At 35.8% G+C, this 25,976-nt stretch overlaps 1 protein-coding gene across 9 annotated transcripts in view; it reads right to left on the bottom strand.

The window, feature by feature from the left end:
• The window catches only part of USP45 (ubiquitin specific peptidase 45), a 64,016-nt gene that overhangs the window by 2,372 nt on the left and 35,668 nt on the right, over positions 1–25,976 (bottom strand). For 8 of the 9 annotated variants that reach the window (XM_060167858.1, XM_060167859.1, XM_060167860.1 and 5 more), the window contains 9 exons: positions 22,023–22,110; positions 15,782–15,863; positions 13,546–13,637; positions 11,578–11,634; positions 10,727–10,870; positions 8,743–9,415; positions 7,021–7,118; positions 3,626–3,712; positions 415–568 (listed from right to left, as the gene is read on the bottom strand). In XM_060167858.1, coding sequence (XP_060023841.1) covers positions 415–568; positions 3,626–3,712; positions 7,021–7,118; positions 8,743–9,415; positions 10,727–10,870; positions 11,578–11,634; positions 13,546–13,637; positions 15,782–15,863; positions 22,023–22,110 — 1,475 coding nt within the window. Of the gene's footprint in view, positions 1–414; positions 569–3,625; positions 3,713–7,020; positions 7,119–8,742; positions 9,416–9,639; positions 9,766–10,726; positions 10,871–11,577; positions 11,635–13,545; positions 13,638–15,781; positions 15,864–22,022; positions 22,111–25,976 lie in introns of those variants that run through there. The other variant, XM_060167866.1, reaches the window with a different exon arrangement.

Genomic DNA, 25,976 nt, shown 5'->3' with positions numbered 1-25,976 from the left:
CTTTAAATATCTAGTGAAATATTAGATAGTCTTATGAATATTTATTTATTCAAGGAAAAGGGCATCTGCACTAAAAGAGAAGGAAGAAAATACACAGTTAGTTTGCTGAAGCAAATTTTCAACTCCAACTCTAGTCTGAGGACCTGGTATGTCTTTAAAAACTATTGGTATTGTTAAATAAAATGCTATTCCACTGCAATACACAATGACTTAACACCTTGAAAAACTGGGTGTCACTTCACATGACCTGAAGGGTACAGTTTTATGATATTTAAGATTATCTAGGTACTCTTAAAGGTTTTCCTCACTTAAAGTGAATCCACTTGAAGTATCCATGAAAGAACTTACCTCCTCCAGAAAAGGAAGAATGAATTCATTTGTTTTTAAGAATAAAATAAATTTAGGATGGCATACCAGGTACATTTTTCTTTCCAGTGATATGTTCCAGTAATTTCCTGGAGGGTGTTCTCACTTTCACGTAAGCGGTGTAGTGGCCTCCTCTCATTGAGCCACTATGTTCCACTACGCCATAGAGACCATAGAGAACTTTATCTCCCACACTTACATTCTTTTAGACAAAGAAAAAAACCTCAAATTAATTAGTAATATTTAGTAAACTCTTATTATAAGGAAAATTAAGCCAAATGCAAGTCCTACTTAAAATAAGAGCAATGCATATTAAAACTACACTGGCATACGTTCCCACCTGTATTAGACCAGCAAAATGAAAAAGCTTGACAACATTCTCTATTGGCTGGGCTGTAGGGAAAAGAATGCTGTCATATGGGAACGCAATGGGGTACACCCCTATTCAGGGATATTTCACGTTATCTAGCTAAGTTACACAGGTATTACTCTTGGATTTATCGATCCTTTTCCTAGGATTCTATCTCACAGGAACATGAGCAATATGCAAAAAGACATGTACCATACTAGTGATTGCAGGATTATCTGTAATATCAAAAAACTGGGGGCTTCCCTGGTGGCGCAGTGGTTGAGAGTCCGCCTGCCGATGCAGGGCACACGGGTTCGTGCCCCGGTCCGGGAAGATCCCACATGCCGCGGAGCGGCTGGGCCCGTGAGCCATGGCTGCTGAGCCTGCGCGTCCGGAGCCTGTGCTCCACAATGGGAGAGGCCACAACAGTGAGAGGCCCGTGTACCGCAAAAAAAAAAAAAAAAACTGGAGTAGACTCAAATGTCCATAAATTGGGGACTGGTTGAATAAACTATAATGCATCCATACAATAGAGTACTATGCTATTTGAAAAATGGAGGGCAGACTATCTCTAAATATTGCTATGAAATAATCTCCAGGATACAATGTTAAGAATAAGGTAGAAAAAAGGATACATACTGTAAGCTATTATTATTAAAGAGGCGAGATGCAGATACATATACCTATTTGTTTACATTTAAAAAAATAATAGATGAATAAACAATAATTTGAAAAAATGGTTATCTATAAAGGGAGGAAAGAAACAAGTAGAACAGACATGGAGAAAAACTACACTTGTTTGAATTTACCTTGTTTTATACATTTGACTTTGGAACTACGTAAATATTTTATGTAATTATTAAACAAAATTTTTAAATTTAAGTAACAATCCCTAAAAATGAAAATTTAAAAATCAAGCAAATGAATATCCAGTTGGTGGCATAATCACTCAGAGAGCAACCACAAGGGTCATGTCAAAAGAACCCAGGAGCCAACTTGAAGTGGCTCTCAGTAGCCAACAACAGACCCATTAGACTAATGTATTAGACCATGAATTAAAAGAAAAGTGCAGTAAATTGAAATATTATTAATGTGTTTAAATCCATGAATTCATAATGATAAATTAACTGATCACAGTTTGAGGATGACAGTGAATTAATTCATTATTCTGAAAACTGGTTTAAAAGGGGGATGGGGAGAGAACTGAGCATTTACCCTGTCTTTTCTATAAGAACTATACCATAAGATAACTAAATAGATGAAAGGAATTTCTCTTTATATAGAAGTATTCTAGCAAATAAATGAAGAAAGAATAACAGGATTACCATTCTGTAATTCTTAATGAGCTCATTGAGCAACGCTGGTTGCTAATATCACAGAAAGGTAACTGGCATTTATGTGCCACCTGATGAAAGAACAGAACACTCCCTATGAAATAGCCTTACCGGGAGTGGGAGGAATATCAAACCTGAATCTGTTCAAGCCTCTCTTGATCCAACTACCTATCTGTAGGAAATAAAGAGGATAGAGGAATAATCATCAAAATCTAAACTATAGGAAACTACCAGAAAAATGATCCAGTTTCTTCAACAAATAAATTGCAAGGGGCAGAGATGGGAAAGGGACACTGTATATTAAAAGGGACTAAAAGATATTTTACAATCATGATGTGTAGTCCTTACTTTGATACTAATTCATTTTGAAAATTTCATTTATTAGACAACTGGAAATATATACACTAGATGATATGAAAAAAATTGTTATTTTTTTTAGTGTGAAAGTGGTATTGTGGTTACATTTAAAAAGGTGGGGGTGATTCTTATCTTTTAGAGACACGTATAGGAAAAGATTTATGAATGAAACGATGTCTGATACCTGCTTCAAAATAACGTAAGAGAAAAAAAAATAATATAAGAGGAGGAAGTAGATGAGCATGTGCATGGGGTAGGACTGGCCATATATCTAAGGTTCGTGTGATGTGTGCTTGAGGTTCATTGTACTGTTCTGTCTACTTTGATGTATGTTGGAAATTCTCCATAATAGGTACTTCTAAAAAATATGTTTTTGTAAGTTTAATACAGAGCTTGCTAGATATTTTGTTTACCATACTATCAAATTCTGTGAATACTGAATGTGAATAATTGACAGATAGTGCTAGTATTCCATAGCAGATGAATTGGATTCACTGAAAAATTGCATTTAAGATATTTCGCTTTGATTGATCAATGCATTGAAAGTACTAAGTTCAGTAAGTTTATGTACCACAAATCCTAGACTGCTAACCAGTAATTGTGAGCAGGACAACATGTTAGTTACCCTAGAACTGTGTAGTTCCCTCACAGAAAACAAAGTCATCAATTTCACCTACAGAGTTCTTACATACAAGTACGAGCAATTATAAACCAATTTGCTTTCTATATCTAAGCATTAAAGTATTAGTAATTGTAAAGTATCATACTCAGTTCACAAGTACACTATTCTCAGTAGTGTACATGAAATGGCATGAAAAACAATGCACTAGTATATCGATTTACAAAAGATAAAGAACTCTTCAACTGCTGAAACTACTGTCAGTTAAGCACAACATTCACAAGGAACAGGAGAGGGCACAAAATCTGCTTACTTCTCTCAGCAGCTATCTGATTCTAGTAGCATTTACAAGCAGCTCTGATCTTCATGAACATCGTGCCTCACTCATGCTTTATGCATCTTTTCAACTTATTCTATCTCCCAAAAGACAAAAGTGATAGTGTGTTAAATGTTGGATGGAAGGAAGAAAGGGAGGGAAGGAGGGGGAGAGAGAGAGAAGGTGGGAGGGAGAGAGGAAGACATGGCCTAATAAACAATACATAGGATATTTTGAAGCATATTATTTGCATGACAATTAAATATCTTAATAATATACTATACCTTACAAGTAGCAGAACAGAATGGTGCTAAGTCAAGCGTCAGTGGGAAATCTACATGTCTGTTTACTTTGCGAAGACTCAGGCCAGCCTCAAAAAAAAACAACAAAAAAAAATTTTCTTAATGTAACAAACTTAATCTAGATCATTGCGTTTGTTAATTAAAACCAAAAGAGGAATCCTAGGGCTTCCCTGGTGGCGCAGTGGTTGAGGGTCCGCCTGCCGATGTAGGGGACGCGGGTTTGTGCCCCGGTCCGGGCGAATCCCACATGCCGCGGAGCGGCTGGGCCCGTGAGCCATGGCCGCTGGGCCTGCGCGTCCGGAGCCTGTGCTCCGCAACGGGAGAGGCCACAACAGTGAGAGGCCCGCGTACCGCAAAGAAAAAAAAAAAAGAGGAATCCTTGACCTTTTTTCATAGATATAAAAATATGACTAATGAACAGTCCAAAACTGATATATGACTAAGTTCTCAATTAGGTTTCATAAACTGTTACTGCAAAGATCATTCATTTACATGGGTATTTTTACCACAAACAATATGAAAATAATCGCTTTCACTGTGCCTTTCAACACTTACGGGAAAATAAATTCAATGTGATAAAAGCTCAGCTACTGATACATATGCTATCATAAAAATGTACTCAACTGAAGAGTCAGGAGTCTGGTGTTCTAGGCCTAACTCAACGACTGGTTAACCGTTGTCTTGACTCTAGACAACCTCATCTAGATCAAGGCAGAAAACGGGTATAAATGGATTATATTAGGTCCCTTCAGTTCTAAAATTCAGTGACAGTCATTCATTAAAAAGAGAAAAATTTGAACACTCAAATCATTTTAACAGTAAAAGTAAACATTACATATTATATAAATCAAAATGAATATTCATGTTGTTAAGCAAGCTCTATTTCTTTCCTATTTTTAGTTTCCAAAGGCAGGCCTTGAAAAATGTACACTTTGCATTTAAGTAATGATAAAAATTTGCTGATAGACCACCGAAGGTATTGGATAAGAAACCCACAAATAGAAACAGACTCTCTTGGAATAAAAAGATACTTAAATCTGAGTTGTTTGGGTAGACAAAATTAACAGATGCAACCTTTTATGCAAAGCTTTCATGACTTACTTCAACCACTAGTCATTTTATTTGCATACTTATCACATAACTTTTACTACAGTTCTGTTGCCTATTTCTTACCTTTAAAGAAAAAAAACAAAACAAAACTTATTTTTTGACCAAAATATAGCCACATAGTGATTTGTATTTTCAAGTAATCTTCAGAAGTCTTAACATGATATCAGACATGAAATTATGAAGTCATATGTCTGGAATAATTATTTAATATGTATTTAATTTGTTTGCCTCCTTTCTTCTCATCAGGTGACCTCTATAAGCAGCTGGTACCAGCATTGTCTGAGATGATTTCAGGCTAATGTGTCCTCCCCAGACGGTACTTTGCTATTGAGAAATTACCCCTTATTAGAAGAGACTTCTATCAACACTATTATAATCTTTGCCAATTTGGACAGGCTAAAAAAGGAATCTCACCGCCATTTTATTTTGCATTTGTTTTGCTGGAAAGAGTGGACCTTTCATACTTTCTTGAAATTTTTACTTCTTCTATGAACTGTCAATTCATGTTCTTTACCATTTTACTATTAGAGTCTTGATATTTTTCTTATTGATCTTTAAGAGCTCTTTACATACTTACAATATTAATCATTTGCCATGTTTATGACAAAGAGCTCTATCTTGTTGAGATTTGCCTTTCAGTGTTGTGGATGTTTCTGATATACAACTCTAAAGTTACTACAGGGAAACAGGTTTTCAGGGACACTGAAAAACTAGAAGCAAAGACATTGCTTAGAGAATCTGATCCGTAAAATTCACAGTCCCAGAGAATGAGAACGTGGCTTTGCAGACATTACATTTAGCCTGAGAACAAGAAGGGACCGAGATATCTATAAAAATCTCCATTTAAGGGCATGAATTCTTTCTGTAAGTTGTTCTTAAAAGGGATGCAAGTACCAAATATAAAATAACTGCTACATCATTCTCAGATCTGGCATGACCCTATCTCATTCACACAGAGTCACTGCAGATATACACCTTCTATTTCACATTCTGATGTAATGAGACTCAATACATCTGCTTCTGCTCTCCATGGCCATTTCATTTCCACTCGGTTTCTGTAATGTTGGCTATAGAAAATCAAGAACTTAATCGAATTTCCGTGGATAGGGATGGGGGTATAGAGAAAAATCTCTTCCTGCCCATCTGTGGCCCACCTGAAATGTTGCAAATATATACTCAAAGCTTTCAATCTCTTCCCTTGAGATTTCTTTCAAGGGTTTTATACTTAGAAAATCTTTCACACAGAGGTCAGGTTAATAATTTTCATCAAGTTTTCTTCTAGTCTTTTGATAATTTGTTTCATACAATTAAAAAACATTTATCTGAAAATAGTATTGATATATATGGTCTGGAAGGAAGCTCTAAATTTTTATTTCTTCAAACACCCATCTTTCCTAAGTCCTTTACTGAGTAATCTAGCCTCTTCCCCAACTGATTTGAGATTCATCCTGTATCATAACAAAAGAGCTTTAAATTATACTCAAATTTTATTTATTGACAATTCTGACCATACTGTTTTAATTATTAAAGTTTCTTCCAGAGAAACTTTAAAATCGTTTTATCAAATGCAAAAAAAAAAAAAAAAAACAGAGAGAGAGACAAGGCATTGAATTAAAACTATAAACAATTAGATAAAAACTTGATACATTATATTTAGCTTCTCTCCCATTAGTCCTACAAGAGTGGGGCCTGCCTTGCAGCCCTTTTTGCAATTGGTCCCAGCCAACCACACCCAGCCCACGTACAACTCTCATTGGAATGAAAGCTCAGAAAGTTATGTGCACCTTGTTATTTCTCTGCTTCTAAGGGTTCTTAATAAATCTTATTTTCCATTCACACACACACGTGCGTGCACACGCACGCATGCCACTGAGGTTCCGACCACCTAAATCTTCAAATATTGTGAATTAAACAATCTTATTTAGAAAAGTCTTGTAAGCTATTATGGATGAAAAAGCAATAAATCTTATATGACAAATTTTTTTTTTAATATTTATTTATTTGGCTGCACCAAGTCTCTGTTGCGGCGGCATGTGCAATCTTTAGTTGCGGTATGTGGGCTCTTAGTTCCCTGACCGGGGATGGAACCCAGGCCCCCTGCCTTGGGAGCACGGAGTCTTAACCACTGGACCACCAGGGAAGTCCCTCATATGACAAATTTTTAAATTCAATAAATTACTGTCTAATCCTTGACAGTAATTAACAAGACTTAGGGCTCTGCAAAACATATGATGAAAATTTGTATAGTGTTACTAAAGGGAATTTACCTGATGAAATCTTTTAAGATGGAGAATTAGGATAGCCGGAACAGCAGAAATGAGCAATTGCTTCCTGGCATTAGTATAAACCCCTCCTGCTTTCTTTTCTGCATAAAATACAAGATAACAAAGTTCCTTGTAAATTTCCATCTTATACATTATCTACCCTATAATACAGTAAACATTTAAATAGAAGCATCATACTACATTTTCAAAAATGTTAAAAAAGAAATTAGACCTCTGATTACAGGGAGCCTCTACTCGTTCCCAAAACTCCACTAATATGAAAGGGAGTATTTTTTAAGGCACACACTTATAAGGCGAAAGAATAGGGGAGGTGACACTTGCAATATAATTTTGGAAACTGGAAAGCAAATAGACCAGTAGTGACTTATGTCAATGCCCGCCAGTCAAAGAACAACAGAAACACACCTGTAGTTGAAAAAACTGGGTCATTACTCATTGCAGTGAAAAGAGATCATGTATCATGGGAATGATGGGTCATTTCAATAAGAGGTTGTTAGAAAAGACTTGTGATAGGATCTGAATATGGCTAATTGCATATTTAACTTGGATTAATGTAAGCTGGCATTTCTTCCTCTCCCATATAGACATTTCTTTAATTACTAATGTATTAATCATGTCTTTATTCTGATGCTTTGACATCTGGAGCCTTGCTGACACTGGAAAGGGCCTTTCCCAGATCTAGCTAATTCCTAGATACTAAACAACTTAAGTGTGCCTTTCATATGCAAAACAACCAATCCAAAACCCATATCCCAACCACCTCCGTTATTGAGCTCTAATAACTCTAGGCCACTATTCACCTGCTCTAATCACAACAGAGCCAGGTACCAGACAGTTAGGGACAGCCCCTATACCGCAGAGCCCACTGAAATTTTCAAAACTAGTCAATCCTAAGCCTGTCTATCCTGCCGCATCCATTCCTTCCCTTAGAAACCACAATAAAGGCTCCTGCCTGCATTTTCCCCCTTGCTCCCTCTGTCTCCTGACCAACCCTGGTGCTTCCCCTTGTGGCCCTGTGTGGCGTGGCTTAAAATGCCCCCTCCTCTTGGGAACTATAAGTAATAAACTATCTTTTCAGTGGCAATAGTCTCCTTATCTGTTAGACTCATCATACCTGAATAATAAAACCTGCATTTTGAAACAACTAGTCACTAAGTAATCAGAGTGTTCTCTCCATTTAATCAAGGCTAGAGGTATACCAGAAATTTCTTACTTGACAAATCCCCCTTTTCTACTTTTCTCTGGTCAACAAAACACAGTTATTATATTGCTAGCTTTATAACATACAGTTACTTAAAATCTTCAAATTTGTATCTTATGATATGACTTTATACTAGATTGATGGGATTTATGAAGAACATTAATCTCACTAGTGTTGTAATTTTAAGTTTTACAGAAATTTTTTCTGCAAAGATTTCAGATAGCTAGTTCCCTGAAATAAGATTATGTGGGTTTGCATTTTCGAGGCAGAAATGGATACTTCCTGTCCTTCAATTTATTTCAACAAAAATCTACTGAAAAGTTACTCTGCCCAGTCAGTGTCTTCAGTGTTGAGGTACAAATACGATAAGACAACCCCTGCCTCCACGCAGCTAAAGTACGCAGACAAGGTTCTTAGGCTCCTCTTTGTGGGATCTATAACCCACTATCACTGTTTATCAGATAATCCATGAATACTTTTAAAAAATTAAGCTAAATATTTACCTGCAGAACTGGTTTCCTTTGGGTACTTCTGTTTCTTTTCAGTACAGTTCTCACACAGAAGCTTGTTGTTCCCCATTAGTAATTCCATAGATGTAAACTGATAGAGACAGGACTGAATTGAACATTCTTTAGAAGTGGTTATATAGCTCTGAGAAAGGGTCTGAAAAGCATTTTGGGGGCTGTAAGACACCATATGCTTGCCCTCTGAAAAACACAAATTATTTGAAACGTTTAGTGGCTGATTTTCTCTGTCAAAATCCCTATCTCCAGTTACAGTGCTGCTCAGATGAAGTTCAGAAATAGCTCCAGCCACTCCCTCATCACCACCGTCACCCTCCTTGGTGAGTGGTTCACTCTCTGACGGATGGCGAAGGTGTCCATTTGTGTGCACAAAGTATCCACTGCTGGATCTCAACAACAAAGTCTGCTTAGGAGCACTTTCAGACTCGGAAGCCTCACTGTCGGCACCAACACTACTTTCAGAAAGGCTGGCTTCTTTTTCACTGCCGTCGGTAGGGCTTTCAGTCAGAGTCGACTCAGTGTTCACGATGCTTGCAGACGATGAGGAGTCTCTATTCATTTCAAGGTTTTCATTTTTCTGGTATATGACAACAGCTTTATCTTCCCCAGGTGACAATTTCCTTGTACATTTTCTGCCATGAATTAGTTGATTCTGTAAGTTGATAGTGTTTTCAGAGAAAAGAATCTTGTGACCTTACTGAAAATAAATGCCAGTAAGTCTTATTTAAACATTCGACAATTTCTAAAATACTATTTCTAGTACCTCTGAAATCCATTTCCTAAATCTACCCAAAGTACAATCAATAGAAGATATGCTAACAAAGAGCTCTAATTTGAAAATAAACTTTTACACAAGAAACCGACAATAATGGTTACCTATTCATGGAGAGGGAACAGGACTTTTGTAGAACAGTGCTATGAAGGAGGCTTTTCAAGTGTAAACCTTTGCATAATCTCTGTTGTCTTGCCCCTTAAAGGACCTTCTAACAGAGTAAGTTAAATCTGGTAATACATCAATTTGCCAAGTTAGTACAAATCATATCATGTAAAAAAGTTTTTTTTTAATGAGGTGCAAATTCAGATTGATGTCTTTAAATGTATACGGCATAATTCATCAACCAGGTATGTCCCTAGAGAAATAATGGGTCTAGACAATGGTCATCAATGACTGATAACATTACAGAAAGAGAAACATCAAACATGATGTGCACCTCATGATGGAAATATACACCACCACTTAAAAGTTTTCTTGCCAAAAATTAAATAAATAATCAAACTTAAACCTAATAAGTCCCTAACTGCCTTAGAGAGGAAACAAAGGGAACAGAGGCACCTCTTAACAACATGCAGATGAATTACTGCATGCAAAATGAATTACCACAACATACAAACTGAATTACTATAACATGCAAAATGAAACACTATTGATGTGGGAATGTGAGAGACGGCTGAAAAAAATGATATGATCACTTCAACAAATAAATTGCAAAGAAAAAAAAAAGGTGGAATCTGTGGATTAAAAGACATTTAAAAGACATGGCAATCTATAGATCTTTTTTAGATCCTAAATTCAAATATGCTTTCAAAAGCAAAAACAAGTATTTTATGAGACAACTGCAGAAATTTTAATTATGACTAGATATTTGTGCTATTAAGAAGTTTTAAATATTTTAGGTACAGTAATGATACAATAGTTATGTCTTTAAAAAGCATCTTTTAGAGATATACATTTAAGTATATGATATATTGGGGATTTATAATATAGATTTATAATCTAGGATGGTGAGGAGGAAAATGTGGGATAGATACAGATAAAACATGGTTAGCTGTGAGATGATGACTATGACGCTGAGAAATGGGTACATGGGAGTTTATCATACTTCCTTACTTTTGTGTACTTTTGAAATTTTTTTTAATAAAAAGTTTTAAAAAACAGATGTCTCACAAATGCATATAATCTTACCTTATCTTTAGATGAAGAATGCTTCTTGGTGGCTCTAGGTTGATGAGTATTTTCTATAGTAATAGTGCCACTGTATTCACCATTATCTGTGTCCTGTAAACTTCTATATTTACTCATTCTTCCCAAAAGTACAGGTTTTGAAACCTATTAGATACCATATATATAACACAAAACTTCTTTAGGAAATAAATTCTGGATATCATCTACTTTTTAAAATTTCTAATTCATCTGAAATGTAATTTCCTAAACATTAATTCTCAAAATATGAAGCATAAAGGTTTAAATTCCTTGAGAATAAGAACTATATCATAGGGGCTTCCCTGGTGGCACAGTGGTTGAGAATCCGCCTACCAATGCAGGGGACACGGGTTCGAGCTCCGATCCAGGAAGATCCCACATGCCGCGGAGCAACTAAGCCCGTGTGCCACAACTACTGAGCCTGCGCTCTAGAGCCCGCGAGTCACAACTACTGAGCCCGTGTGCCACAACTACTGAAGCCCACACACCTAGAGCCCGTGCTCTGCCACAAGAGGAGCCACTGCAATGAGAAGCCTGTGCACTGCAATGAAAAGTAGCCCCCGCTTGCTGCAACTAGAGAAAGCCTGCGCCCAGCAACGAAGACCCAACACAGCCAAAAATAAATAAATAAATTTATATATATATAAAAGAAGAACTATATCATACTTTACGCATACATATACAAACTCCAATGTCACATACACTGTACAAACTCAATTACTGTATATAAAAAGTAATGACGCTCAGATGTCTAATAATATACTCAACAAATGCCTAAATATATGAATTTATAAATGCCCTTCACAAAAAGACTTAAGTTTTTTTCTCCTTACCCTTTCTTCTATTATAGGAAGTGAAATATCAATAAAAGGATCTTTTACTGTGGAGATCTTAAAAAGAAAACATATTGAGAACTTCAGTTAGAATTCTAACATAGATAATGTAGTTTTGTAAAGTCTTAAAGAAATCAAACTTCCCAGGCAACTAAAATCTTAAGTTAAAAAACGTTCCTGGAACCAACAGTAATTTAATTGGGTATAGCAATACATATTGTTAATCAAAACAAGATATCCCAAAACGTCAATAAATGCAACCCAACTGAATTTTATAATACTGTTAATATGACTAACCTGTAATACATAAAGTAACTAAAATAAACTGTGTTTAATAAAAGTGATTAACTGAAGATATAAACATATTTTTGGTGAAATTATGGCCATAACATAAATAAAATATGAAATGTTAAGAAAAAGCCATGAAAAAAGCCAGAGAGCTTGACTGTGTTTTGTAGATTCTTCAGGATAATTCTATTTTAAAAGATACTTGGGCTTCCCTGGTGGCGCAGTGGTTGAGAGTCCGCCTGCCGATGCTGGGGACACGGGTTCGTGCCCCGGTCCAGGGAGCCATGGCCGCGGAGCCTGCGCGTCCGGAGCCTGTGCTCCGCAACGGGAGAGGCCACAACAGTGAGAGACCCGTGTACAGCAAAAAAAAAAAAAAAAAAAAGATACTCTCTAGCTTGTGAAAAAGAAATTAACTTCTACATTGAATATACTAAAAATTTAAGTGGGGTTTGACCATTGAACAAGGCGGGGCTTAGGGATGCTGATCCCCATCCCACCCAACTGTCAAAAATCACAGTATAACTTTACAGTTGGTGCTCAGTATCCAGGGTTCCGCATCTGCAGATTCAACCAAATGCACATTGTGTGGTACTGCAGTACTGATAGCATTTATTGAAAAAAATTTGCGTATAAGTGGGCCCTTGCAGTTTAAACCCATGTTGTTCAAGGATCAACCGTAATATCATGATGATACATTCTGTGCTTCAGTATGACAGGCTAGAAGGAGATATAATATATAATCCTGACTTTATAAAACTAGAGGGGAAATGTACTCCATAATCTGGGACAGGAAGATGGACATAAAGACTCTTTTATGATTAAAATCTGACAGAAGTTGAAACCTATCATACGTCACATGCTTTCAGAAATATTCCTTACCAAGCAACTGGAAACCTCTAAAAATTTATACATTCTTTAAGAAGTTATTAAAGTACAGATGGCATTCAAAATGAAAATTATCACTAAATTCAAAGATGAGTCAAGTCTGCTTAAAAACAACTCCAACAAGTCAAATAAATGTAAACTTTGAAAGGAGATCAGCCAGGGGCTTCCCTGGGGCTTCCCTGGGGCTTCCCTGGTGGCGCAGTGGTTGAGAGTCCGCCTGCCGATGCAGGGGACGCGGGTTCGTGCCCCGGTTCGGGAAGATCCCACATGCCACGGAGCAGCTGGGCCCGTGAGCCATGGCCGCTGAGCCTGCGCTTCCGGAGCCTGTGCTCCGCAACGGGACAGGCCACAGCGGTGAGAGGCCCGCGTACCGCAAAAAAAAAAAAAAAGTAGATCAGCCTAAATTGTGTTATGACATTAAATTATTTCTATTGGGATTACAATTTAGGGCAATACATAATTATATTAACATAGTTACTCTCTTCGCAGAAGTTTCTCTTTCATTTTCAATCCAAATGAGTAGCTAACACATTGGAGCATATTAAAATAGGCTAAATGAACTTCACAGGTGTGTCAAGAGGAAAAATTAGATAACACGTTTACTTAAAAATATTATACATTATGTTTATTTTCTAGGAGTGAAGGATATATTTTTAAAATACTTTTAAAAACTACTATGTAGTCATGTGTGACAAATAAAAATAAATGACTGCTGATGATTACATGTGAAAGAAAACAATAAAAACAATGTGACCATAATCTATTCCATGTTGAAGTGAATTCCAAAGTACCTACATTTGCACATTCTTCACACATGACTGTGCTAGTTAATTCACCAATAAAGATACGATCTATGAAGTTCATTTTCACACCTTCTCTTCCATATGCTGTAAAAATAATACTTTTAATGCAAAAAACATGTCAACCATTAACCTAACAATGTAATAGGCTTTTTTTCCATTGAATCAAAAGAAATCTGAATAAGGCAGATATCCAGGACCATATTTAATAATATATTTCACTATATGATGTTATAATGTCTTTCTCCTTTACAATTCCACAGAGAAAATGTGACTATCAACTACTGTAGTCTCAAAGAAATAGCAAACTGTTCTTAAACTTAAGAAGTAAAATAATTAGAGTATTAACCATATTCATACCACACTCAACTGCTCCAACCAAACCCTTTAAAGCCTCTGTGCCTATCCTAGAGGTAGATAGAGGGATTGGAAAAGAGATTATGATTTAGGACTACAGATGCCAGGACCATAACTATGGAAACAACAGAGTAGTAAAAGACAAGTAAACACTGCATAGGATAAAGAACTAACATGGCAATTAATAACTCAGTTATATATATGTATATATATATATATATGTAATATATATATATACACATATATATATACATATATATACATATATATATATGTGTATATATATACACATATATATACATATATACATATATATATACATATATATACGTATATATATACATATATATACGTATATATATGTATATATATATACATATATATACATATATACATATATATACATATATATATATACACACATATATATATATATATATATGTAACTCCTGTTACATAAAAATGTTAAAATTATTCTCTTTGGGAAATATTTATAAATAAAAGAAAATTGTACTTATGATTTGCTTCAAAATAATATGTAGTTGGGGGAGAACAGATGAAACATAATACACCATGAATTGAATGTAATTTAAGCGGGGTGATGGGCACACAGGTACATGGTCATCATTATACTAGTCTCTCTAATGGAAGTTTGAAATTTTCCATAGTAAACCATGGGGAAAAACATATTAAAAAAACGTATTCACTCCTCTTTCAAACTTTTCTTCTATCGTTTTTTGATCTCTACCTTCAAATTTCATGCAAACGTTTTAAATCATTTTAGAACATTACTTGAAGCACTGAATGACAGAGCAGACTTTTATCTGGATATATCAATAAATATTTATTAATTATGATGATAACTATTTAGAAGTTATGTTAAACTAAGATGTTTCATTAACAAAAATTGTACAAGGGATTGAAAATAGGTTAAGATTACAAAACTGGAAAGAAGTGAAGGAATAAATGAGCAGTTATTCTAAACATGCACTAGATGGCACTATCTGAAAACAAGAGAACAAGTATACTTGAGAGTGTATTTTTCAAAATCTTGAACCTTTAACTGCACATAAAGTTTGTCATATACAATCATAATGTATGTATATTTGTTTATAAATTACAGACGTGTAGTATGTACACATAATGCTACCAAAAAAACCCAGATGTTAAAAAAGAAAGTAAAATACAAATAATATTTTTAAACATTTTCTATAAATGATGACTACACATTACCACTAGTTACTATCTCAAGGCAGAATATACTTTCCAGACAAGGTAAATCGTTAATAACATGGGATATAAATCCACACTTAAATACTGATCACTGTAAATGATCATCTTTGATTAGTTAATCATTGTTTCTGCCTCATATTTTGGCTGATGAAGACTCAACATTAGGAGTAGACATGTATGCTTGATTTAATAGTACTCTCATAAATAATGGTTTCCTTGCATTTGGAGCAATTTTTGGAGAATTTTTGGAGCACTGAAGCATTTTGTCTAGTTAAGACTAGACAATATCCAAAAATCCACCTATCTACACTTCAACTGCAAAATGATACAATGTGATAAAAGTGAACTTCTAAGCGACGTTGCTACTTTCAACAACCTTTCAAGTCTCCCATAAGATACTTCTCTTAAGGGCATCAGTGTCAATCTGTATATTTGATATTATTTTTATTTTTTAAAATTCACATGGATTCTAACATTTTCTTTCGATGACTCATTAGACTATCTTGCAGCCACAGGAGTAAGTACACCCTCCTTTTAAGGCCATTAGTTCACATAATGCTCAGTTCCTTTCCCTGCCCCCAAAAGAAACTTACAATATTTTCTTCTAGAAAGAAGTTTTAATAGTGAAAGAGTCAACATACCTTTGACTTTTTTTCTAGTTTCATCATCAGCAGTTTTAGTAGTTGGGTTGTTAAATGCTTTGAGAATGCCAGCTTGTATTCGCTATAAAACAAAGTAATAAGAATTTATTAAGAATCTATACTAGAATATATTCTTTCAAAGCATTATTTTGTGTTCCTGTAAATAGAATCTGGCTTTAGTGCCAATCAACTCAAGCCTCATCCTCTTAATAAGAGGAGGACTTTCAAACAGCAAGGTACAGTGGATCTCAGTTCCCTAGTAAAATAAAATGACTGAATTTTTTAAAAAATCAAATATGTCCTTTCTTCTAGTTCTAAAATTCCATTAATGAATAATGCTCTAATGCCAAATCCTCCCCCAAACAAAAGTCAAGATTCCCAAGTTTAGGTTCTCTCTTGGGTTTAAAGCATTCTCCTCAGTCGACAAAAAGCAAGCAGCCTAGTTTCATTTTGCTTATAGGTTTAGAGTAAGTTCTCCTTTTCCCTTCTCTCCCCTATCTCTCCCTGTCTCCTGCCCCCTCTCTTCCTCTCCCCCCACTCTGTCCCTAAAATAATTTACTCCTTAATTAGGACAAAAAGTAACAAATAGACCATAGGAAATTTCTTACCTATGAAGAAAATCTTAATATAAATATATAAGAAGCTATTAAACTGGTCACTATGACCTCCATGTAGATTATTTTACTTATATACATAGATGACTAAAGTCCAGAATATTCTCCACAGCAAGAGCCCAAATCTTAACTGTTGTTTTATTTGAATTTAGTTGTCAATAACAATCATGTGTTAAAGTCATTAGCAACTCTTAGTAAATGATAAGGTTTATGGTTCCACATCTCTTGCATGTGTTTTAGGAAAGATCCAACCTCACAAAAAACTCTCAGAATAAAACTATATATATTCCAAAAATAAAGACATTTAAGCTAATAAATTATCTTTTACACTAATTATGGTCCTACTTAGTGGATGAATTTAATCTTCTTTAATTCACATTTTAACAGTGGGGTGAGGGGAAAGCTTATTAATTATTCTTCAAAATATATTTTTTAAGTAAAGTCTTAATCACAGGTTTTCATATATGTGAAACCACTGTTAGACCTGGACTTCTTGGTGTGAAAATGATACATAAATCTGCTGTCAAAAAATTATTATGTCAGAGAAATTAAACCCAACTGCAGACTTCCCAGAGAATAATAAAACTTTGCATATCAGAATCCAAGATACTTCCCACCGTTCAGAAGAAAATTCACAGCTTTATATATTTAAATCAGTTGAAAAGAATAAAAACAAATGAATTAAGCAGCCAACTTATAAATTTAGAAAAGGACATCAAACCAAACAAAAGTATAAGGAAAGAGTTAATGAAGATAAAAGTAGAAATTGAAGAGAATAAATGAATCGAAAGCTGACTTTTTTTATTTTGCGGTACGCGGGCCTCTCACTGCTGTGGCCTCTCCTGTTGTGGAGCAACAGGCTCCGGACGCGCAGGCCCAGCGGCCATGGCTCACGGGCGCAGCCGCTCCGCGGCATGTGGGATCTTCCCGGACCGGGGCACGAACCCATGTCCCCTGCATTGGCAGGCAGACTCTCAACCACTGCGCCACCAGGGAAGCCCCCCCAGTTTTATAAAACTAAACAATATATTATTTAAGCATACAGAGGTAGCTCTCAAAAACTATAAGAAAAAGCAATGGAATTATTTCTGTAAAAGTCAAAATAGCGGTTGCCTCTGATAAGGAAGAAGTATTTGAAAAAAAGAGGTAGTTTTTATGGTACTAATAACATTCTTTTTCTTTTTTAACTCTGGGGGTGGTGGTAGGGAGAAGTGCTAATAATATTTATAATAATATTATGCTTTAAACTATATGTATATTGGTACACATTCTTCTGTATGTGTGATGTTTTACAATAAGTTTTTAACACCCTCCCCCAATAATTATGAAAGTGAGTTTTGTTTATTAACTAGCCTATGATCAGCACATTTTATTTCCTAGAACTGCTCACTATTCTCTTCAAGTGTTGTTTTGAAAGTTAATGCAATGTATACCTTACATATATACAAAGTAGGGTATAAAAGTGAACATACAGCAATCCATACCATGTCACACTCTCCTGAAATATACTTATATGTGAAGGAAACTGAAATAATGTGTCCCAGAAGCTATTAAGTATTGAAATAATCTCCAATTCAGACTCAATAAACTTGAAAGTTTATATAATTTGGATATTGTCCAAGCTAAACTTGACTTTTATACCTTGAACAGAGAACTTATTAAACTAAAATATGAAAATTAGAATGGTGTGAATTCCATGTAAGAGAAACTTTTAATGGACTTAAATGAAAGATGCCAATAAATACCCATGTTCACCTACAAATATTTAATATAACTGTAAAAGGCCTCTCCAGCCACTAAAGATAAAGCCTCTAATTCAACTTAGAAGTCTGTAAATTTATTCTACAATTTGGAACATTCAGACGACTTTCAATAGAATTGAATGAGCCTTTACCATACTCTAAAATGTAAGCTATGATATCACACTTTTAAAAAAGAGTAAAAACAATTAAGCTGTTGAAATGATTGACTTTTAAACTATTAGACTTCTGCTTTTTTATTTTATCCTAGCCACAAATTTATATTCTCTGCCCTAAACTGTTAAAGAGTTAATAGGTAGTTCATCAAGCTGAATAAAATAAATAGGCTTAGGTCCATCTCCAGCCTTTCATTGTTGTGCTTTGAACCATTTAGGTTTAAAAAAAAAAAAAGACTTTGGTTAGGGAGTGACTTAACAACCACGGCACATAAATCATTTAGCAGTACCCATGTTCGACTAGTTCAAATCTCCGTGTTAAACTTCTTTCAAAAATAATGCAAACACTCATAATTTAAGTTAGCTGAGATATTCTACCTTTAAAATAATCTTACCCAGTAATGTATTAAAGCGATATATCTTTGATAATGCATGTAATTAATGTAATTATCATTCATTTAGAGATAGCTCAAATTAAAAGGAAAAAAGTAAAGAAGCATATATTTCTAAGGTAAAAAGGCTGCCTATAAAAGAAGTTCTTATTGTGAATTTTATTTTGTTTATCTCACACATAAAAAATTTAGAATTTTTGCACAAATGATCCCTTTCTTTAGCTCTCTACTCAGCGAGTTATATTCCTCGACTTCAGAGTCATAAGAAAAAGACCCTAGTGAAACAATATGAAAAGAGGTCAGTAGTTTTTAATCATCACTAGAAGAGTCTGGTGGCAGACATACCGCTGTAACCTTCCTTCAAGCAAAAAACACATGGCAGAGACAAACTACAACAGCAGCCCGATTAACAGCTGCGGAGTTCCCAGGCCAGACAATGCAACTCCTGCTTGGGTACTCACTGTAACTGACTGGCACGACTGTCCTTGCTTACGAGACTGAATAGATCCACAGACTTGACATTTTAATTCTGCCACACCATCTAAAACCCTCAAATAAAGCAAGAAAGATAAGAGCTTTCAAAAACCAATGTTTCCTGCTGTACTGCCTGAGTTTTCAAGATACTGTGAATCATCATAATGTATCATTATGACAAAAGAATAATTTAATTGTAACAAAGAATGCCATCAAGTAATACAAGTAAAACAGAAAAAAATTATAAGGATAGATTTTATTGTTTTATTTGTAATATCAGCAGAGAAAAACATTGCAAAGAGTGACTTTTAATTCCATTTACAATGATACATGACCACCATGTAGCAAATGTATCCTGCAAATCATAGGGGAAAAAATATTATTCTAGCAACTGATGGTTTGAATTAATCCTAAAGTAACTACTATGTCATCTGTAGGCTCAGAAGGTCAAAATGCATTTACTACTCATAACACAAAGACAGAGCATCTCTTTCCACCTTACTACCTTGCATCGACCCCTTCAATAAGAGTATCAATATATCATAGTTATTAAATCAGAGTTAATACTTTTTTCAAATAGTGAAATAATTATGGTTAAATTTTAAATAGCAAGCTTAAAAAATGGGTTATTTATACTAGTCACTGATGACCAAGAATTAAAATTAAACTTTAATAAGCAGTATTGGATAAAATTAGATAATTAGTTTCGAGGTCAGAAAGACTTAAGTTTGAATCTCCATTCTTGATATCAGTTTCTAGATCTAAGAAAATGTGATCAAATATTAGCTCAGGGAGATTGTGTTAATGTCCCAAAACTTAACTAATTACAAATCTCTTTACTGACTTTTTTCAAAACAAATTACAGGTAAAACATAACGCAGAATTACTCTGTAAATTTAACAGTTTATTCAAATTATAACATATTCAAAATAACTGCAAATCCCCAAGTAACTAGCTAGTATAAATCATTTAAGAGACTGTTTTCTTCCCAATTCAAATTCTCAAGAAATACTGTCCATTTAAAGGGTAAGCACAGGGAATTCCCTGGTGGTCCAGTGGTTAGGACTCGGTCCTTTCACTGCCAGGGGCACAGGTTGGATCCCTGGTCTGGGAACGAAGATCCAACAAGCCATGAGGCGTGGCCAACCAAAAAAAAAGGGCGTGGGGCGGGGGGTAAGCACAGACAACATATTCAACATTCACTGAGCACTACTGTGTGCAAGGCACATGGGATACCATTCCTTGAGGAGACCACAATCTAAGAGAGATGATAGACGTAAATCTAAATAGAAGGTAGTAGGGTTCATAACCAAAATATATAAAATAGATGGCAGAAAAGGAATGACACCTTCAGAAGCTGAATTCAACTAATTTACTATGAAAGTCTAACAACAGCCAATTAAGGATAGGATTGTAATATACACTGTTTGGTAGCAGGAGGGTGTAATTAACTCATTCTTTTTTTTTTTTTTTTTTCTGTACGCAGGCCTCTCACTGTTGTGGCCTCTCCCGTTGCGGAGCACAGGCTCCGGATGCGCAGGCCCAGCGGCCATGGCTCACGGGCCTAGCCGTCCGCGGCATGTGGGATCTTCCCATACCAGGGCACAAACCCGTTTCCCCTGCATCGGCAGGCGGACTCTCAACCACTGCACCACCAGGGAAGCCCTTAACTCATTCTTTAAGATAATTTACGAAAAAATATTAGAACCATAACTCTCTCTTCACTGAAAACTGGCCATTAGGAGTAAAGAAACACTACAATGTTATGTACAATTCAAACAAAATAGAATTTTAAAAAAAAAAGGAGGGTCCACCCTGCCTAGTAACATAGTAAACACCTACCACAAAGATATCAGCACTTCATTTTCACCTGGTTGCTCTACTACCATATTAATATTTAGATTAAGAAGGGTATTCACCTTGAACAGAAAACAGGATTTCACCTGTTATTAACAATTATGATTGGCAGGGGCTACCCAGAGTGCTGTGTTGAGAATGATTCTGAGACTGAACACTGACTCAGTGGAACTGTTATGAATGATGAGCAGGGTCTGCTATGAGAGAGAAAGGGAGGAAGTGGAGGATATGTGCTGTGTATTTGATATCTTGCATCTTTAATATCTTGTATTTTCTCTGAAAAATTGTATACTATTTGCATACGACCCCACCAAAAAAGGTGAATATAACTTAATATTAAAGTCAACCAACAGCCAATCAATTAAGGGACAGGATTACAATAAACCCTGTTTGGGAAATCTAACCAGTCCTTTTTTACTCAGAAACAGTCCCTGATCCAGGAGGCTGGGACCCCAATTTCCTGGTTCCTGAGTGGACTGCAATCCAACATGGGATAATGGGACTTCTCTCTTTTGGGAATTTAGAATTGGGATTCACAAGCAGCAAGCCATGGTGGTCAGGTGTTCCCTTCAGACAGGGAAACAAAGAAACTACTCTGTCCACAGAGAGATGGGTAAAGAAAATCTATAGAGCCATAGAAACTGGGGGGAAAAGGAGAATACTTTCCGGATTCCTGAGAACCTTCCTGTCCTATATCCCCCTTTATTTGGATTACTAGATTCCCTTTTCTTTATTTAAGCTAGTAGTAATTAATTTCTGTTATTTATAGCCAAAGGGCATTAACTAATAAAGGGTAACAGAGTTGCGAAAGAGTGAAAAAATAATCTTCTGGTAGAAGGGGCAAAAAAGTGGGGGGAAGAGAAGAGTAAATAGAAGTTTAAAAAAAAATCAAATTACTCTCAAACGTACATTAAAATTTTGGTAAAAATTCCTTCAGTTTTGTACCCTCTTCTTAAAGAGAATATGTGATAAACACAAAGAAACCTGACCTTTGTTTCTTCTGTCCTCACTGCATCGAGCAGATAATGAAGAAGTTCCTGACTGTCCTGTTGTTGAAAACTTTTAAATCCAGGGGCCCTATAATTTAAAAACAAAACAGGAAAGAAAAAAAGAACATTTTATCAACGATATATTATTATTATTTAAAATCACCTTGAAATAACATATATTCAAAGATTCAATTTACTCCTTTTTCTATAAATAGAAAGACAAAATGTGATTACTGTTCCAATTAGGATGAGATCTTCAGTACACTGAGAATAATATGGCTAAACACTTATTAAGCAACTACTACATGCCAAGTATAGTACATATGTTAAGCTTCACATAATCCTGAAACAAGCTTGGAATGTACTATTTTCTTTAGCTTATATATGAGGGTTCAGAGGGACTATTTAATTTGCAAGGTCACACAGCAGGTAAAAAAGCAGTATTCAAACCCAAGCTACTGTGATCTATTATCTTCCTACCTTATATAACCAAAAGAAAAGCAAGAGATTATTTATATTAATATAAAGAACTATAAACTGTTATCTCTATGAAGGTTTTCATTTTATGAATTTGACAATCAGATTTCCTGTGTATTAATTAAATAAAAGGATAAGGGGTTATTCATGGAGAAATCAGCACAGCAAATGTTTAGCTGATTTCAGTAACTTTAAAAAGTAATATTTACTGCAATTAACTCAATGCTAAAATGAATATTTTTCCCTTAAATGCAAACAATTACTAAATTTAAAAAGTGCTCTGAGCTAAGATGAAGAAAGAATTTTGTCAAAATAATACAAAATAGTAAGACTATCTCATGGTAGTACAAGTTTACAATGGTCTTATTATGATATATACCACATATTTCATTTGATGTACACAACAGTGCTGTTAAGGAATTCATAAATACATACTCCGCCATTTTATATAAGTGACTTGAGCACCCATGGATTTTGGTATCCTCAGGGGTCCTGGGACCAACCCCCTGTGGATACCAAGTGACAACTGTAATACGAACTCCGCTTTACGCTTGAGAAAACTGAAGAACAAGTTGAGTGCCACTGACATAAATCCAGGTCTTCTTGAGTCCAGTACTTTAAGCATTATTCCTCATCATCTCATAATGAATATTCATCCTAGTAATGTACTAGCATGAGTCCCTGGTGCTAAAACACTCTCTGAACTACTGGCGAATCTAGCCTGCAACAGGAACCATCATTTCAGTTACTCACTCTTGCTAAGAAGTAGCAAATAGCAGCATGATGTAGAGAACACTCTCACTTACTCCCTTGGTGGGCTTCCCTTTCTGCGTGTGGTGGATAGTGCCCACCTCCTAGATCACAGATGAGGACAGAAACCAAGATGGATACAAATTCCAACCCCCTTAGGGCCTCCCCAGTTGGAATTCATAAAGGCAGAAATTGCATGACACTACACTTAGGCTGTAGGTATCAGGAAAGGTCTGGGAAGTAGAAGAAGACTGGGAGGGGAAATGGGGATCCTTCAGAGAGCCTCACAGCCAGGCGGCAGGCAGGAGGAGATAGTTTATGGCTTTCGAAGCAGACACACAGAAAGAAATAGTTCCCAAACAAAGGAGAAACTGTCTTCACCAGGTCTCTACCTATAGCTCCATCTCAACCATGCACAAAGCACTTACTGCCTTCTAAACCACTGAAGAACATTTAACAAACCTAGATTTTTTTCTTTCTTCTTTTACTTAGGGCTGGGGAACAAATCATATGACTTATAGAATCTCTACCAATAAATACCAAAAGAGACCTTCAAACTTGAAGGATAAACATAGAAAAATCACTAAATATATGAAAAAATTCACCCTATTCAAAACAAGGGAAACTCTAAACATTGACAGGAACTGTGCCTTAGTGAAAGCGTTACTGTGGGAAAGAGTTGAGAACTTTCAGAAACCTCAAATTCTAAGAGGAAAATGTATACACACTCATAAAACAGGAACAGACTGCCAAGACAAAGAAATTTAAAACGAGAGAGACTTCATGGAGATGTCTTCTGGGTGCAGATGAATCAGTCTGTTCGTAATCCAAAAACTCTCTCTGCTCCAAACATAACAAAATATAAAAAGAGAAAACAAACAAACGAAAAAGGCTTAAGTGGGATTCAATACAAAAAAATCTCACAGAACAAAAATATCAGAACATGAAATTGTAGGCAGACTAAAAAACAGACTTGACAGGCTCTAGGCCTGAAAGAGCTCAGCCCTGAAGGGTAAAGAAAACCAGAAGTACTTCAGACAGAGACCAGAGCCAGGATCATTGTTTAAGGATGGTTGATCTTACCAAGAGCCTGAAAGGAAGCCCTTAGGCAAGTGTTACCTAAGGCTACAACAGAACACAGGCACAGCCTAGGGACCTGAACCTGAGCCAAACCTTCTACAGACTCTTCTCCCATCTGCTAACCAGGGTAGCATGGTAACTGAATCATTAAGAGAGCTGGATCTCCAAGGCCAGCCTGGAGGGAAGGGGTGAGGCTATCATAAAATTCAAAATTTTTAGGCAGAAAGAGGAGGTGGATATGAGGAAGGGAGAGGATGGGAGAAAGCAAAGGAGTTGAAGACAGGAGCAGAAGAACAAAAAATTCACTCCAAAGAAGACTACAATCCAGTATTATAAAACACATAAAGAAATCTAATGTTAAAAACAACTGAAATGAATTTACTTCACTCCAAATAAGTTGCATAGAACCGTCCCAAAGGTGTTGCCATAAATATGTTGAGAATGTCCAAAAGCATAAAATAAAGGCATAACTGCCAATAAGAGCCCAGATACTACAAAAAATAGAAAAAAATTTAAATAAGAACATGTAGATATAAGATAGCAAATTAAAATATTAGAAGAAAATAAAACTACAGATATAAAAATACAAAAAATAGGATAAACTCTAAACTATACACAGTTGAAGGGTAAATTAGTAAATTAGAAGATAATACTGAAGAACATACCCAGAATACTATATAGCATACTGAACTTTCATCTTTTTTTTCAGCTGGGCCGCCATGCAATCAGGATCTTAGTTCCCCGACCAGGCCAACCAGGGACTGAACCCATGCCCCCTGCAGTGGAAGCGAGGAGTCTTAACCACTGGACTGCCAGGCAAGTCCCTGAACTTTCAACTTATTTTGAGACTTTGATGGCATCCTTAAGGTACGTGACACACCACAGAATATCACAAAACTAGGAATATATGTGTGTGTGTGTGTGTGTGTGTGTGTGTGTGTAATTTCTTCATGGACAAAACCCAAAGAAAGCTCAGCACATCAATACTAGTTAGCAACATGAAGGAATAAAGGAAGCAAAAAGGTGGGCATGAATGAGGGACTTCCCTGGTGGCACAGTGGTTAAGACTCCGAGTTCCCAATGCAGTGGGCCTGGGTTCGACCCCTGGTCCAGGAACTAGATCCCACATGCATGCCTCAACTAAGAGTTTGCATGCCACAACTAAGGAGCCCTCGAGCCTCAACTAAGGAGCCTACCTGCAGCCACTAAGACCCGATGCAACGAAATAAATAAATATTTTTTTAAAATGGGCATGAATGAGAATGGAGACATAGAATCACTCTAGCATCTCTGAACCTTTCAGGGAAGAGTTCATGTAAAAACTAGTGACACCCAAATAAGATCTATACCGGAGTTGATAGTACTATGTTAACGTCAATTCCCTGGTTTTGACAATGCACTACTATCATATAAGATATTACCACTGATGGAAGCTGGATGCAGGGTACACAGGAACTCTGTACCCTTCTTGTAACTTTTTGTGAGTCTCAAAACTATTGCAAAATAAGATACTGAAGGGGAAAAAAAAGCCAGAGGAAAGCTGAAGAACTTGCTCCCAACAGTTCATCACAAGTGGTCAAAGTATCTGACAATCACCATTATAACAGAATCTTCAAGAGATTGGCTCAACTTTCAAAAATCAATCAA

The sequence above is a fragment of the Lagenorhynchus albirostris genome, chromosome 12, assembly GCF_949774975.1.
Source record: "Lagenorhynchus albirostris chromosome 12, mLagAlb1.1, whole genome shotgun sequence".
Taxonomy (NCBI): Eukaryota; Metazoa; Chordata; class Mammalia; order Artiodactyla; family Delphinidae; genus Lagenorhynchus; species Lagenorhynchus albirostris.
The sequence above is the reverse complement of the archived record's forward strand: the minus strand, read 5'-3'. Positions and strand labels throughout refer to the sequence as shown.